Source organism: Lonchura striata, chromosome 3, assembly GCF_050655825.1.
Source record: "Lonchura striata isolate lonStrDom1 chromosome 3, ASM5065582v1, whole genome shotgun sequence".
Classification (NCBI taxonomy): Eukaryota; Metazoa; Chordata; class Aves; order Passeriformes; family Estrildidae; genus Lonchura; species Lonchura striata.
Genome location: NC_140705.1, coordinates 823,928 through 839,804, shown reverse-complemented (window position 1 = coordinate 839,804; position 15,877 = coordinate 823,928). Strand labels below are relative to the sequence as shown.

General features: G+C 57.3%; 1 protein-coding gene across 17 annotated transcripts in view; it reads left to right on the top strand.

Annotated features, from left to right (window-relative positions):
* DTNB (dystrobrevin beta) overlaps window positions 1–15,877 on the top strand; it is a 141,939-nt gene that overhangs the window by 120,047 nt on the left and 6,015 nt on the right. For 14 of the 17 annotated variants that reach the window (XR_014953507.1, XM_085574246.1, XM_085574247.1 and 11 more), the window contains 3 exons: window positions 5,837–5,987; window positions 8,266–8,355; window positions 13,260–13,313. Coding sequence is in view for 16 of the 17 variants with exons in the window: in XM_085574246.1 (XP_085430372.1) it covers window positions 5,837–5,987; window positions 8,266–8,355; window positions 13,260–13,313 (295 nt within the window). In the remaining variant the exon portion in view is untranslated. The remainder of the gene's footprint in view (window positions 1–5,836; window positions 5,988–8,265; window positions 8,356–13,259; window positions 13,314–15,877) is intronic. The other 3 variants (XM_085574237.1, XM_085574238.1, XM_085574239.1) reach the window with 1 other exon arrangement.

Here is a 15,877-nt window from a genome sequence, read left to right as displayed (position 1 = left end):
GGTGCTCCAGGTCTGATTTGGTGTTTGGGGTGGGTGCTCCAGGTCTGATTTGGTGTTTGGGGTGGGTGCTCCAGGTCTGATTTGGTGTTTGAGGTGGGCGTTGCAGGTTAGATTTGGTGGTTTGGGGTTTCAGGTCAGATTTGGTGCTTGGGTGCATTTTGGGGTGGGTGTTGCAGGCCGGATTTGGTGTTTGGGTGTGTTTTGGGGTGGGTGTTGCAGGTGTGATTTGGTGTTTTGGGGTGGGTGTTGCAGGTTGGATTTGGTGTTTGGGTGTGTTTTGGGGTGGGTGTTGCAGGTTGGATTTGGCATTTGGGTGAGTTTTGGGGTTTCAGCTCAGGTTTGGTGTTTGGGTGCGTTTTGGGGTGGGTGTTGCAGGTGTGATTTGGTGTTTTGGGGTGGGTGTTGCAGGCTGGATTTGGCGTTTGGGTGCGTTTTGGGGTGGGTGTTGCAGGTGTGATTTGGTGTTTTGGGGTGGGTGTTGCAGGTTGGATTTGGTGTTTGGGTGCATTTTCGGGTTTCAGCTCAGGTTTGGCGTTTGGGTGCATTTTGGGGTGGGTGTTGCAGATCTGATTTGGCATTTTGGGGTGGGTGTTGCAGGTTGGATTTGGCATTTGGGTGAGTTTTGGGGTTTCAGCTCAGGTTTGGTGTTTGGGTGCGTTTTGGGGTGGGTGTTGCAGGTGTGATTTGGTGTTTTGGGGTGGGTGTTGCAGGTTGGATTTGGTGTTTTGGGTACATTTTGGGGTGAGTGTTGCAGGTGTGATTTGGTGTTTTGGGATGGGTGTTGCAGGCCGGATTTGGTGTTTGGGTGCGTTTTGGGGTTTCAGGTCTGATTTGGTGTTTGGGTATGCTTTGGGGTGGGTCTTGCAGATCTGATTTGGCATTTTGGGGTGGGTGTTGCAGACCAGACTCGGTGTTGGCTGCAGGGAAGGGACGCTGCCGTGTGGCACGCGCAGCTTTGGGGACAATTCCGTGCAGAAGCGCTGCTCCCCCCTGCAGCCGTGTCCCCTGGAGCCCCTGGCACAGGGACACGTGGCACCAGTGCAGCTCCAGAAGGACAATTTTCCACACGGCCGGGTCCTCGTGTTCACACCAACATCGGGACAGGGGGACAGGGGACAGGGAGACAGGGGGACAGGGGGACAGGGGGACAGGGGGACAGGGGGCTGGGCTGGAGCTGCGGGCACCAAAAAGCAGCCAATCCTGGGGCTGCTGTGGCACCAGCACGGGGCACTGCGGTGTCACCGTGTCTGTGGTGTGGGGTGTCACCTTGTTTGGGGTGCTGGTGGTGTCACTGTGTCTGGGTGCTGGCAGTGTCACCGTGTCTGTGGTGTGGGGTGTCACCTTGTTTGGGGTGCTGGTGGTGTCACTGTGTCTGGGTGCTGGCAGTGTCACCGTGTCTGTGGTGTGGGGTGTCACCTTGTTTGGGGTGCTGGTGGTGTCACCGTGTCTGGGGTGCTGGCAGTGTCACCTTGTTTGGGGTGCTGGGTTGTCACCATTGCACAGGGTGCTGGTGGTGTCATGGTGTCTGGGATGTTGATGGTGATACCATGTCGGGGGTACTGGGGTGTCACTGTGTCTGGGTGTTGGCAGCGTCACTACGCCTGTGATGCTGGCAGTGTCACTGTGTCTGGGATGTTGATGGTGTCACCTTGTCTAGGGTGCTGGGGTATCACCATGTCTGAGATTTTGGCAGTGTCACTGTGACTGGGATGCTGGCAGTGTCACCATGTCTGAGATTTAGGCAGTCACCGTGTCTGCGGTGTGGGGTGTCACCTTCCTTGGGGTGCTGGCAGTGTCTCTGCTGTGCAGGAAGCCAGGGGTGTCACCACTGTGAGAGGTGCTGGCAGTGCCACTGTGTACAGGTCCCGGCAGTGTCACCGTGCACAGATCCTGGCAGTGTCACCGTGCACGGGTCCCGGCAGTGTCACCCTGCACGGGTCCCGGCAGTGTCACCGTGCACAGGTCCTGGCAGTGTCACTGTGCACGGGTCCTGGCAGTGTCACTGTGCACAGGTCCTGGCAGTGTCACCGTGCATGGGTCCTTGCTGTGTCACCGTGCACGGGTCCTGGCAGTGTCACCGTGCATGGGTCCTTGCTGTGTCACCGTGCACGGGTCCTGGCAGTGTCACCGTGCACGGGTCCTGACAGTGTCACCGTGCACGGATCCTGGCAGTGTCACCCTGCACGGGTCCCGGCAGTGTCACCGTGCACAGATCCTGGCAGTGTCACCGTGCACAGATCCTGGCAGTGTCACCCTGCACGGGTCCCGGCAGTGTCACCCTGCACGGGTCCCGGCAGTGTCACCGTGCACGGGTCCAGGCAGTGTCACCGTGCACGGGTCCCGGCAGTGTCACCGTGCACAGATCCTGGCAGTGTCACCGTGCACAGATCCTGGCAGTGTCACCCTGCACGGGTCCCGGCAGTGTCACCCTGCACGGGTCCTGGCAGTGTCACCGTGCACGGGTCCTGGCAGTGTCACCGTGCACAGGTCCTGGCAGTGTCACCGCAGTGTCCCCGCTCCCGGGCCGTGCTGCCCCGGTAACAGCCGCACGTCACCGGGAGCAAACCGGGGCTCACAAAAGGCTCAGAGCAGAGGCAGAGACCCCGGGAGTGGCACCGGGGCAGCTCCCGGCCCCCTGTCCCCGTTACCGGGAGGAATCGTCACTGGTACCTCTGAACGGCGCTGAAATGTGGCAGCAGTGACAGGGACAGCGGGGCCGGGAGCAGCGGGACAGGCTGGGACACCTGGGGGCTCACCTGGAGAGGAGAAGGATCCAGGGAGAGCTGGGGGGGCTCACCTGGAGAGGAGAAGGATCCAGGCAGAGCTGGGGGGGCTCACCTGGAGAGGAGAAGGATCCAGGGAGAGCTGGGGGGGCTCACCTGGAGAGGAGAAGGATCCAGGGAGAGCTGGGGGGGCTCACCTGGAGAGGAGAAGGATCCAGGCAGAGCTGGGGGGGCTCACCTGGAGAGGAGAAGGATCCAGGGAGAGCTGGGGGGGCTCACCTGGAGAGGAGAAGGATCCAGGCAGAGCTGGGGGGGCTCACCTGGAGAGGAGAAGGATCCAGGGAGAGCTGGGGGGGCTCACCTGGAGAGGAGAAGGATCCAGGCAGAGCTGGGGGGGCTCACCTGGAGAGGAGAAGGATCCAGGGAGAGCTCAGAGCCCCTGGCAGGGCCTGGAGGGGCTCCAGGAGAGCTGCAGAGGGACTGGGGACAAGGATGGAGGGACAGGAGCCAGGGAATGGCTCCCAGTGCCAGAGGGCAGGGCTGGGTGGGACCTCAGGAGGGGTGTTCGGGTTTTGGGGTTTGGGGTTTGGGGTTTGGGGTTTGGGGTTTGGGGTGTTGGGTTTTGGGGTTTTGGGGTTTGAGGTTTTGGGATTTTGGGATTTGGGATTTGGTGTTTGGGGCTCTGCAGAGCCCTGGGCTGTCCCTCCCTCCGCACTGAGGGGACACCGCCGGCGCTGGGGACAGCACTGTCACCTCGGCTGCTCCTCAGGCTCTGGGGTGGCACGGCAGGAATGGCTGGGCTGGGAGAATGCGAAATGAGATGTAAAAATTCACTCTTTCAGCAATGAGTCCAATCATATGGATATATCTAAAATATACAAGTGTGAGAACTAAAAAATATCTTAAAATACATAAAATATCCACATATGTAATACAATAAATACCTACATATGTAATATACAAATATATCAATATATATGTAATAGATAAATTTATATATCTAAAAATACATATATAAATAAAAAACATATACATTTACATATAAATATGCATAATATATAAAATATAGACATTTACTTTATATAACATATATAAATATGTTATATAAAATATATCATATATCATATATGCCATATTACTTGCAACATATATAATTACATAATAAAATATATTTAATAGATTCTAATATATATAATTATACACATATCATATATACATAATTATTATATGTATTATATTTTTAAATATATATATTATATTTTTTTATATTAATTTAAATATCAGTATATCATATAAACATCTATATTTATATAAAATGTATATATAATTTTTAATATATCAATATATATATATAAGTTTATATGTTTGTTTATAAAATTTATATATTTTTAATATAAATTTTATATATTTATATATTATATATAATTTATCAAATATTAAATATATAGTTTATAAATACTAAATGTATTATAGCTGTAATATATAAATATATGCATCTCAAATTTATATAAATATAATTATATTTAGATATAGTATATATATATGTATATTACATGTGTAATATAGAAATATACATTATATAAATATATAAGTAATATGTAAATCTATAAAACTTTATAAATAAATATGTAAATGTCTACATATATAATATGTGAATATCTAAATGCTTGCAAAAAACATGCAAAGCATGTGATTTTATTAAAAACATCTCAAAACAGATAAAAATAGATAAAAACACGTAAGATACATCAAAATTTAAAAATAAGTTAATGAAGTTCTGCGCCCGCCGTGCCGGCACCTCCCACAGCAGCCCCCACTCGTGCAACACATCCCATAACAACACATCCCATCCCATAATAACCCATCCCATCCATCCCATAATAACCCATCCCATCCATCCCATCCCATAATAACCCATCCCATCCCAGCCCATTCCATCATAATCCATCCCATCCATCCCATCCATCCCATCCCATCCCATCCATCCCATCCCATAATAACCCATCCCATCCCATCCCATCCCATCCCATCCCATCCTATCCCATCCCATCCCATCCCATCCCATCCCATCCCTGTGTCTGTCTGTCTGTGTGTCTGTCTGAGCAGGGCTCTTGCTAGCCAAACCCCATCCCACAGGCCATTCCCGAGCCAGGGTCTCTCTGTTATAGCCAAACCCCATCCCACAGGCCATTCCCGAGCCAGGGTCTCTGTTATAGCCAAACCCCATCCCACAGGCCATTCCCGAGCCAGGGTCTCTCTGTTATAGCCAAACCCCATCCCACAGGCCATTCCCTAGCCAGGGTCTCTGTTATAGCCAAACCCCATCCCACAGGCCATTCCCGAGCCAGGGTCTCTGTTATAGCCAAACCCCATCCCACAGGCCATTCCCGAGCCAGGGTCTCTCTGTTATAGCCAAACCCCATCCCACAGGCCATTCCCTAGCCAGGGTCTCTGTTATAGCCATGCCCTGAAGCCCACAGGCCATTCCCTAGCCACGGGCTCTCTGTTATAGCCATGCCCTGAAGCCCACAGACCATTCCTGAGCCAGGGTCTCTGTTATGGCCATGCCCTGAAGCCCACAGACCATTCCCGAGCCAGGGTCTCTGTTATAGCCATGCCCTGAAGCCCACAGGCCATTCCCTAGCCAGGGGCTCTCTGTTATAGCCAAACCCCATCCCACAGGCCATTCCCGAGCCAGGGTCTCTGTTATAGCCATGCCCTGAAGCCCACAGGCCATTCCCGAGCCAGGGTCTCTCTGTTATAGCCAAACCCCATCCCACAGGCCATTCCCGAGCCAGGGTCTCTGTTATAGCCAAACCCCATCCCACAGGCCATTCCCGAGCCAGGGTCTCTGTTATAGCCATGCCCTGAAGCCCACAGGCCATTCCCGAGCCAGGGTCTCTCTGTTATAGCCAAACCCCATCCCACAGGCCATTCCCGAGCCAGGGTCTCTGTTATAGCCATGCCCTGAAGCCCACAGGCCATTCCCGAGCCAGGGTCTCTGTTATAGCCAAACCCCATCCCACAGGCCATTCCCGAGCCAGGGTCTCTGTTATAGCCATGCCCTGAAGCCCACAGGCCATTCCCGAGCCACGGCTCTCCTCTCCCCGCAGGCGCAGGCCGCGGGCTCGGCGCAGCCCTCGCCCACGCACGGCCGCCCCGCCGTGCCCGCGCGCTCGGCCTCGGCCGGCTCCACGCCCACGCACGGCGCCCCCGACGCGCCCGCCGGACCCGGGGCCGACGCGCTCGAGCCCTTCGGACAAGGTGACCCGGCGAGGGCGGGCGGGCAGAGAGGGCGTGGGGTGGGAATTGTGCCCTGGGGAGGTGGGCAGCCCTGGCACAGGGTGCCCACCCTGGATCCCTGGCAGTGCCCAAGGCCAGGCTGGACACTGGGACACCCTGGGACAGTGGAGGTGTCCCTGTCGTGTCAGGGGTGGCACTGGGTGGCTCTGGGGTCCCTTCCCACCCAAACCAGTTGGGATCCTGTGGCCCCAACCCCACTGGCTGGGCTGGTTCTGGGCTGGGCTTGTGATTCCCACAGAGAAATCCTGTGGGTGCAGATCCAGGGGTGAAAGGGGAAAACGGAGCTTGGGGAGATCCTGGAGCCACCTCCAGGGCCAAAGGGGCTCCAGGAGAGCTGCAGAGGGACTGGGGACAAGGATGGAGGGACAGGAGCCAGGGAATGGCTCCCAGTGCCAGAGGGCAGGGCTGGGTGGGAGATTGGGAATTGGGAATTGTTCCCTGGCAGGGTGGGCAGGCCCTGGCACAGGGTGCCCACCCTGGGTCCCTGGCAGTGCCCAAGGCCAGGCTGGGCACTGGGACACCCTGGGACAGTGGAGGTGACCTGGGAGGTTCTGGAATCAGGGGATCTTTAAGGTCCTTCCCACCCAAACCATTCCCTGGTCCCAGGTACAACACACACGGAACTCACCATGCCAAGGCAGACATCACAAACCCCTTTCCTGTGCCCTGGACCAAAGCTGGGGGCACATTTTGAATCTTTTGAGCTGAATGAAGTTAATTTCTGTGAGGATGATGTTCTCGGAAGGAATTTACACCACCAACGGCTCCTTGCTGCCTCTCCCTAAGGACTGCCCTTCCTCAGGGCCTGCTGAGATCCCTCTTTGTGAAACCTTGTGGTTTTCCCAGGTTTTAACACCTGGCAGCATCCCAGACCTGTGTTGCAAGGAGCCAGGGGTCGGTGGGGACCAAAGCAAACCCACAGGCACCCCTCAGCACACTGATTCTTCTTCACCAGAAACATCTCAAAGATCCTTCTGACTTTTGCATATCCACCAGACACTGAAAAATGAGATGGTTCCACCTCTCGCTGGGGAGAGGACACAGGGACACCAAGGGCTCCATTTTCCTCCCTCCACGAGCTGCCCCATTCGTGGGGGGAGTTCTGGAGCAGGAAATCTTTGAAGAACTGAATTCCAGAGATCTGGTTTTACCATCTTGAGATTAGAGAAGTTTCCTCCTTAGGTGATTTCCTGATCTCTCACTCAGTAGGGGATTACCACGACTGGCACTGGGACGGTGGCAGGTTTAGAATAAAACACCCTGATGGTTTCTGGGTGGAATGCTCACATACAGAGGCCACCGTGTAATTAGAAAATCCGTTCTGCTGTTGGCCACCTTGGAAGAGAAGAAAGGAGCCCCTGGGGAATCCTGGGGTCCAGCACTGCCCACAGCAAGGGGCAGTTCCCCCCGAGACAGCCACGGCGGGGCTGCTTCTCTTGCAGGAGGCAAACCTGCTGAGCAGACCCTGCAGCCGTTCCTGGAAGGATCCTTCCGGAAGGGCAGTCTGCACAATTAGTGCTATTTAGTGTATTTGATATTAATCACACAAGTCAGGCAAAGCCGGGGCCAGTGGCGAGCGCAGGAAACAGAATGAAAGGTCGATTTTTTCACTTAATGAAATAACCAGGTGTCCCAGCCAGGAGATGTCTGGGTGGGCCTGGTGACATGATCCAGATGCTCCACAGCGGGGACACTACCCCAGGCTGCTCCAGCCCGGCCTTGAGCCCTCCCAGGGACGGGCACATCCCTGATCCGAGGGCTGGTGGCCTTCGGGAGCATCGTCCTCCACGCAGCCCTGTGCCACTCGTGTGCCCGGGCTCCTGGTGGCCACTGGTGCTGCTGTCCAGCAGGGCTGGAGTGGCCAGGGAGTGGCCAGGCAGCTCGGGGTCACCGGGGCCAGCACAGAGCCCTGAGGAAGAGGATTCCTTCCTCCAGCCATGCGGGAAGGGAATTCCAACAGCCTGGGGTCCCACCTGGAGCTCAGCAGCACCGAGGGTGGCTGTGCCCATGGGGGGAGTGGGCAGGGGGTGCCACTGCCACTGTCACTGTCACTGCCACTGTCACTGCCACTGCCACTGCCACAGGGGGAGCAGGGCACGGGGCAGAGCTCCAGGGTGAGTCCCCATCCCCATGGCCCTGCCTGGGGAGCCAGCCCAGGTGGGGACACTGAGGCTGGGGGGACAGGGGCCGCAGGGCAGTGGCACTGCAGCCCCTCCTGACCCGAGCCTGCCCCTGCCAGGTACGAGGAGGAACCTCCGCAACGACCTGCTGGTGGCAGCTGACTCCATCACCAACACCATGTCCTCGCTGGTGAAGGAGCTGCACTCAGGTGAGGGCTGAGCCAGGCGTGCCAGGAGCAGAGCTGGAAGCCACGGGCTGAAGCTTTGTCCTTAGATCTGTCTTCTGTTAAAACTGCTATTCTATTAACCGTTATTTCTCCTAAAACTAGGTTTGTTTTCTGTTGTTGTCTGCAATGTGAGGCCGTGTGTGCACGTTCTCAATGAAAAATCACTTTCATAGCCACCATCGCTGGCCTGGGCAGTGCTGGGTGATGATCTTAATGACACAGCCACAAGCCCGAGCAGGTTTTTGGAGTGAGCATCCCCAAATTCCTGCTTAGCCCTGCAGCGCCTGGGCAGCAGGTGAGCCCTCTGCCGTGACTCCCCATCAGATGATGCAATCATGTCTCAATAACTGTGCAGGAGGCCAATTCCATCCCTTGTTGTTAAACAACGGTGTGGAAAACAGATAATTACTCCTCTGTGCCTCTTCCCCATGCCAGGGGAGCTGAACGCCCCTCTGGGGCCGGGGCAGGTCCCAGGGAAGTGTCTCCTGGCCCTGCAGCCTCGGCAGCAGCAGGGCTGGGAGCACGGCTGCTCCAGCAGCCCGCTTCCAGCAGAGATTTCTCCATGGACACGCTGCCAGGCTCTGAGAGGGGCTCTCAGTTCCCATCCCTGGAGGAGTCTAAGGAAGGAGGAGCTCAGTGCCCGGGGCTGGTGGCAAATGGGAGCAGTCCCAGGCTGGACTCTGGCTGCCCTTTGCAAGGTGGAGGGTCCTGTGGTTCGGTTTCTGGGCTGTCTCTGCTGCTGAGGAAGGGAAGTGTCCTGTGTCTGCTCCTGCTCCCTGCTGGGCCCAAATTCCCACAAATGTCTCTCCCTCGAGGCTCTGTCACCCTGGAGCCTCCTGGGATGGATGGGGCTGTTTCAGTGGCCAGCACTAAATGCCCTGCCAGCCCCGTGTGCCGGCAGCAGCAGCAGCTGGGAGTTAATAAAGTTGTCTGTGGGTGACCCAGCACCAGCAGGGCCCTGGCAGGGCCACCAGCTCCCCCATAAATCACCTCAGCTCTGCCCCAAGGCTCAAACGTGGAGAACAAACCTCTGCCCAGAGGTTTTGCTTTCCAGGGCACAGCAAGTGTTGTCGAAGCACAGACTTGTGCAATAACCCGAGTCAGACCCACAGGGCCCGTGGAGCGCAGCTCCTGGCCCTGCCCAGGCCACCCCAACAATGCCAGCCTGTGCCTGAGGGCATTGTCCAAAGCTTTCCTGGTCTCCATCCCAACCCCCGACACAGCTCCAGCGTCCCCGGGGTCCATCCCCGGCCTCCAGCCGTGCCAGGGGCTTCCAAAGCCGTGGGGTCCCCAGGGAGCGGGAGGGACACGGAACCGAGCTGCAGAGACCAGGGCAGGCTCCCCAGAAGTGTCTGCAGCCGTGTGCTTGTGGAGATGAGGAGGAGCATGAGTGATCCTCAGCTGATGGCAGCCAGAGCATCTCACACCTCGTGTCCCAGGGGGAGCGGCGGGAGCAGGCGACTCCTGCAGCGTGGGAGGGGGGGAAGCAGCGGGGCTGCAGCTCCCGGCCTGTCCTGCCACGTCCTGCCATGTCCTGTCCTGCCCTGTCCCTGCTCTGCCCTGTCCTGTCCTGCCATGTCCTGTCCTGCCATGTCCTGTCCTGCCCTGTCCCTGTCCTGCCATGTCCTGTCCTGCCATGTCCTGTCCTGCCCTGTCCCTGCTCTGCCATGTCCTGTCCTGCCATGTCCTGTCCTGCCATGTCCTGTCCTGCCATGTCCTGTCCTGCCACGTCCTGCCATGTCCTGTCCTGCCATGTCCTGTCCTGCCATGTCCTGTCCTGTCCTGTCCTGTCCTGTCCTGCCCTGTCCCTGTCCCTTCCCTGTCCCTGCCCCTGTTCCTTCCCTGTCCCATCCCTGTCCCCATCCCTGTCCCTGTCCTGTCCCATCCCTGTCCCTGTCCCTTCCCTGTCCCTGTCCTGTCCCTGTCTTGTCCCTGTCCCTGTCCCTGCCCTGTCCCTGTCCCTGCCCTGTCCCTGTCCCTGTCCCTGTCCTGTCCCTGTCCCTGTCCTGCCCTGTCCCTGTCCCTGCTCTGTCCTGTCCCTGTCCCATCCCTGTCCCCATCCTTGTCCCTGTCCCTGTCCCTGTCCCTGTCCCTGTCCCTGTCCCTGTCCCTGTCCCTGTCCTGTCCCTGTCCTGCCCAGGGCAGGGGCTCCCTGGAGGGGACACAGGCAGCAGCACCACCCCGTCCTCCCGGGGCTCCCCAGGGTGCCCTGATGGCCCAAGCCACCTCCTGCTGCCATGGTGTTGGGGAGGGTTGGCTGGAGAGCAGGAAGGGATCTTCCCCAGTGCTGGCACTGCCCAGATCCCAGGGAATGGCACAGACCCCAGGCTGGCGCTGCCCAGATCCCAGGGAACAAGCACAGACCCCAGGCTGGCACTGCCCAGATCCCAGGGAATGGCACAGACCCCAGGCTGGCGCTGCCCAGATCCCAGGGAACAAGCACAGACCCCAGGCTGGCGCTGCCCAGATCCCAGGGAATGGCACGGCCCCGAGGCTGGCACTGCCCAGGTCCCAGGGAATGGCACAGACCCCAGGGTGGCACTGCCCAGATCCCAGGGAATGGCACAGACCCCAGGCTGGCACTGCCCAGGTCCCAGGGAATGGCACAGACCCCAGGGTGGCACTGCCTAGGTGCCCAGGGAATGGCACAGACCCCAGGCTGGCACTGCCCAGATCCCAGGGAATGGCACAGACCCCGAGGCTGGCAGAGCCCCAGGAGGGTTTGGCCAGCGCTGCCAGGGGTGCCCGGGTGGGATTTGGGGGTGTGGGCAGGGGCAGCAGTTGGACTCCATGGTCCCCGTGGGTCCCTGCCAAGCCAGGACATTCCAGGGGTCTGTGCTGCAGTCGTGGAGTCGCAGAGTTACAGAACCACAAAGTCACTGAGGCTGGAGAAGATCTCCGAGCCTGGTGAGTCCTGCTGTTCTCCAGCACTGCCAAGGCCACCAGTGCCCCACGGGTGCCACGTCCACGCTGAAGTGCCACCCTCAAGGTCCCAGTGCTGCTGGGGAAACCCTGACCCCGTTTTTATTCCATTTTCACTCCAGCTGAGCTCAGACGGAGGTGTTCAGGAGGTGTTCAGGAGGTGTTCAGGAGGTATTCAGGAGGTGTTCAGGAGGTGTTCAGGAGGTGTTTCAGGAGGTGTTTCAGGAGGTGTTTCAGGAGGTGTTCAGGAGGTGCTCAGGAGGTGTTTCAGGAGGTGTTCAGGAGGTGTTCAGGAGGTGCTCAGGAGGTGTTCAGGAGGTGTTCAGGAGGTGCTCAGGAGGTGCTCAGGAGGTGTTTCAGGAGGTGCTCAGGAGGTGCTCAGGAGGTGTTTCAGGAGGTGCTCAGGAGGTGTTTCAGGAGGTGCTCAGGAGGTGCTCAGGAGGTGTTTCAGGAGGTGTTTCAGGAGGTGTTCAGGAGGTGCTCAGGAGGTGTTCAGGAGGTGTTTCAGGAGGTGTTCAGGAGGTGCTCAGGAGGTGTTTCAGGAGGTGCTCAGGAGGTGCTCAGGAGGTGCTCAGGAGGTGTTTCAGGAGGTGCTCAGGAGGTGTTCAGGAGGTGCTCAGGAGGTGTTTCAGGAGGTGCTCAGGAGGTGCTCAGGAGGTGCTCAGGAGGTTTTTCAGGAGGTTTTTCAGGAGGTGTTGCTCTGCAGTGAGCCGGGGCAGCCCTGGCTGCTCCTGCCCCAACGCTGAGCTCCAGGTCACAGTTCTGGAAATTCCAGAGGTTCTGCTTTTGTCCCTGATCTCCTCAGCTCTCCCTTCCAGGACCCAGTGCAGCTGAGTGACCCCCACGTGTCACTGTCCTGCTCTCAAAGCCACCAAGGACGTGTCTGCGAGGTCCCCCCGGTCACATCCACTGCAGACACCTCTGGTTCTCCTGCTGTTCTCCAGCTGCTTTGGCCAACCTAAAACCAATGTTTGGGTGACTTTAGCTAAAGCTCCAGGTTTAGACCATATGTTTGTCCCACATGACCCCCAAGAAAGCATTTCCCACCTGTTTGTTGCTGTGCCCATGGATGTTTGGCCAATCCCAAGAGATATTCCAAAAGCTGTAGCAGGCACATTTATGGGATCATCCCAAATAACCTTTAGATTATGGGAACATAATGCGTGGGAACAGTGGGTTCCTCCTCTTCCCAAGGCATCCTCCCAAGGCATCTTCCAAACCTCAAGAACTGCAGATCCCTGGCTCCATGTACACGACCTATTGTGTCGAATTTAATTATGCAGGGGAAAATCAATCTTTGGCTGAAGACGCTGCTCCCCCTCTCTGTAAATGCAACCGTCAGACCTCGTGGTGCAAGCACACTTGTTTAGTTCGGTCTGCATGTGGCAGTCCCCTCCCCATGCCACCCAGAACGTTTTCCATTTGAGGAGATGGGATGGGGTCTGCTCTGCAGTCCCAGCGCACGTCCCAGCCGTGCCTGTGGCGGGGCTTTCCCCTCGTGCAGCAGCGACACCGACCTCAGGAGAACCGTCAGCTCTTTGCACGGGTCTGGGGGAAGTGGTGGGATGAGGTAAGAGCCACCGCCTGCAGGAGAATGTGACCTTCTGCTCCCACTCTGCTGCCTAAATACCCTGCCAGGAACTCACCTGGGCCAAACAGAGCGAGCCCACAGCTCTCACCGGGAAACAGCCGAAATTCGGGAAGGATTTCTTCATGGGAGGGGCTCTCAGGCATTGGAAGGGCTGCCCAGGGAGGTGATGGAACTCCCCACCCCTGGAGGGGCTTAAAGGCCCTGTGGATGTGGCACTTGGGGACATCGGGCACCGGTGGCCCTGGCAGTGCTGGGGGCACAACTGGACTCGATGGTCTGAGGGATTTTCCAACCCAAACAATTCCACGATTGCCTCTCTCCTCTCACCCACCTGTCTTATGTCTGCTTTTTCTCTCCTTGTTTCTTCCTGAAGCAGAGGAAGAAGATGAAGAAGAAACAGAGAAGCTGCAGAACGGGAAGGACCGAGGTGAGGGGACAAACCCGTCCCAGAGCTCTGCAGCATTTTCTGATCGCTCCTCTGTGGCTTCACTGGCTCCCTGTGCAGCCCCACGAGGGCCTCTGGGTGCAGGTGGATGTCCCCAGGTGCAGATGGATGTCCCCGGGTGCAGGTGGATGTCCCCGGGTGCAGGTGGCTCTTGAGGAGCAGCCCCTTCCCGGGTGCTGTGTCTGCCCTGGCACATGCCACCTCCCAGCCCCAGTCCCTGTCCCCAGCAGGTGCCACGGGCCGGTGTCACAGCCCTGCCCTGTGCTCGGCTTTTCTCACAGCAAAGGCCACCCACGGAAATGGGAGCGAGGAGGAGGAGGAGGAGGAGGAGGAGGAGGAGGAGGAGGAGGAGGAGGAGGAGCTGCTCCAGGGGCTGTGAGAAATCCAGCTCAGAGGAGTGACAGAGCCCAGAGTGGGGCACTCAGCAGGACAGCCCCTGAGCGGTGCCACCGTCACCTGCCCAGCCCTGCCCATGGTGACCTTGGCTGTGAGTGTCCCTGTGCCAGTGGGGATCCCTTGGTGACCTCAGCTGGACAAATGTCCCTGTGCTGATGGGAATCCATCCCTTGGTGACCTTGGCTGGACAAGTGTCCCTGTGCTGATGGTGACCTGGGCTGGACAAGTGTCCCTGTGCTAATGGGGATCCCTTGGTGACCTTGGCTGGACAAATGTCCCTGTGCTGATGGGAATCCACCCAAAGTGACTTTGGCTGGACAAATGTCCCTGTGCCAATGGGGATCCATCCCTTGGTGACCTTGGCTGGACCAATGTCCCTGTGCCAATGGAGATCCCACAGCAGCAGTGCCATCCGTGTCACGGGAGGTCCATCCCTGGTGTCCCTGTGTCCCTGGTGTCCCTGTGTCCCTGGTGTCCCAGGCTTTCCCTCCGTGCTGAGGAGCCCGGGGCACATTCCAGGAGTTATCCCCAGGCTCAGAGATCCTCGTGGCCTCGGGATTTCCAGGCAGCGGAGCAGGGCAGCGTGAGGGAGGCAGTGCCAGGATCTGCTCCTCACCTCGTGTTCCAGGAGCCTCCCAGGGGCAGGACCTCACTCTTGGCTTCTGCTCTCCACGTTTCAAACCCAAACAGAGGAGCAGCCTTGGCCGGGTGTGAATCAGCGCCGGCGCTTGTCTGGCTCCAGCCAAACCCAGTTCCAGCACCAGCAGAGCAGGGCTTTGAGCCTGGTTTTGTTCACACATTTCCTGCTGGCTCAGCTGCTGCGGCGCTGTCCCAGAAGGTGTTTCCCGAGCTTTCCCCTCCGCTGGGATGCAGAGCACCCAGGGGTTTGGAAGTGCTCCGCTCTTTGCCCACCAGCTCCCGAGCTTGGCGGAAGGAGCGCGGGAAGTTCCATTTTGGCTGAAATGGAGCTTCCAGAGCAGAACCGGCCAAGTCACAGGACCCTCTTTGCCCCAGAACGTTCCTCATCACTGGAATATTTGAGATGCTTACCCGATGACCTGCAGGGCTCTTTCCAAATCTGCGTGGTGTCTGGCATGGGAAAGGGGCCGGGGCGGAGCGGGGCGTGGAGGATGATGGATGGGGCAGGGACGGAACACAAACTCCCCCCGATACTCATCGCCGCAGCACGAAGCCGGGCAGGGACGGCCCAGACGTGTCCAAGAGCAGAGCTGGGTCCAAGAGGCTCCGTGTGGAATGTAAACATTATCCCTGCCAGGGAAAAAGCAGTTTACTGCAGCCCCAGAGCCGGTGAGGCAAAGCCCTGGCAGGGAGGTGGAGGAATGAGCAGAATGGAGGCGCAGGGCAGGGGGACGGGACAGCAGGGACGGGGGACACCGAAGGCAGGTCACCTGCAGGGAGCTGTGGCCAGGACGCTCCAGGGGTGGGGCCTGACCCCGTGCCCGCAGCGAGCCCTGGCCCAGCAGCGTCGTCCTTTTGGGGTGAGCAAGAGCAAAAAGCAGCTCAGGCGCTGCTGCCCGGCTGCTGCACGCCGGGGCAGGGCAGGGGCTGCTCCTCACAGGGGCTCCCCTTGACCCAAAATGAGATCTCCCCTTGGACCCAAAATGGGATCTCTCTTGGACCCAAAATGAGATCTCTCTTGTACCCAAAATGAGATCTCCCCTTGGACCCAAAATGAGATCTCCCCTTGTACCCAAAATGAGATCTCCCTTGGACCCAAAATGAGATCTCCCCTTGACCCAAAATGAGATCTCCCTTGTACCCAAAATGAGATCTCCCCTTGACCCAAAATGAGATCTCCCTTGTACCCAAAATGAGATCTCCCCTTGACCCAAAATGAGATCTCCCCTTGGACCCAAAATGATATCTCCCTTGTACCCAAAATGTGATCTCCCTTGTACCCAAAATGAAATCTCCCCTTGTAGCCAAAATGAGATCTCCCCTTGTACCCAAAATGAGATCTCCCTTGTACCCAAAATGAGATCTCCCCTTGACCCAAAATGAGATCTCCCCTTGGACCCAAAATGAGATCTCCCCTTGGACCCAAAATGAAATCTCCCCTTGGACCCAAAATGAGATCTCTCTTGTACCCAAAATGAAATCTCCCCTTGTACCCAAAATGAGATCTCCCC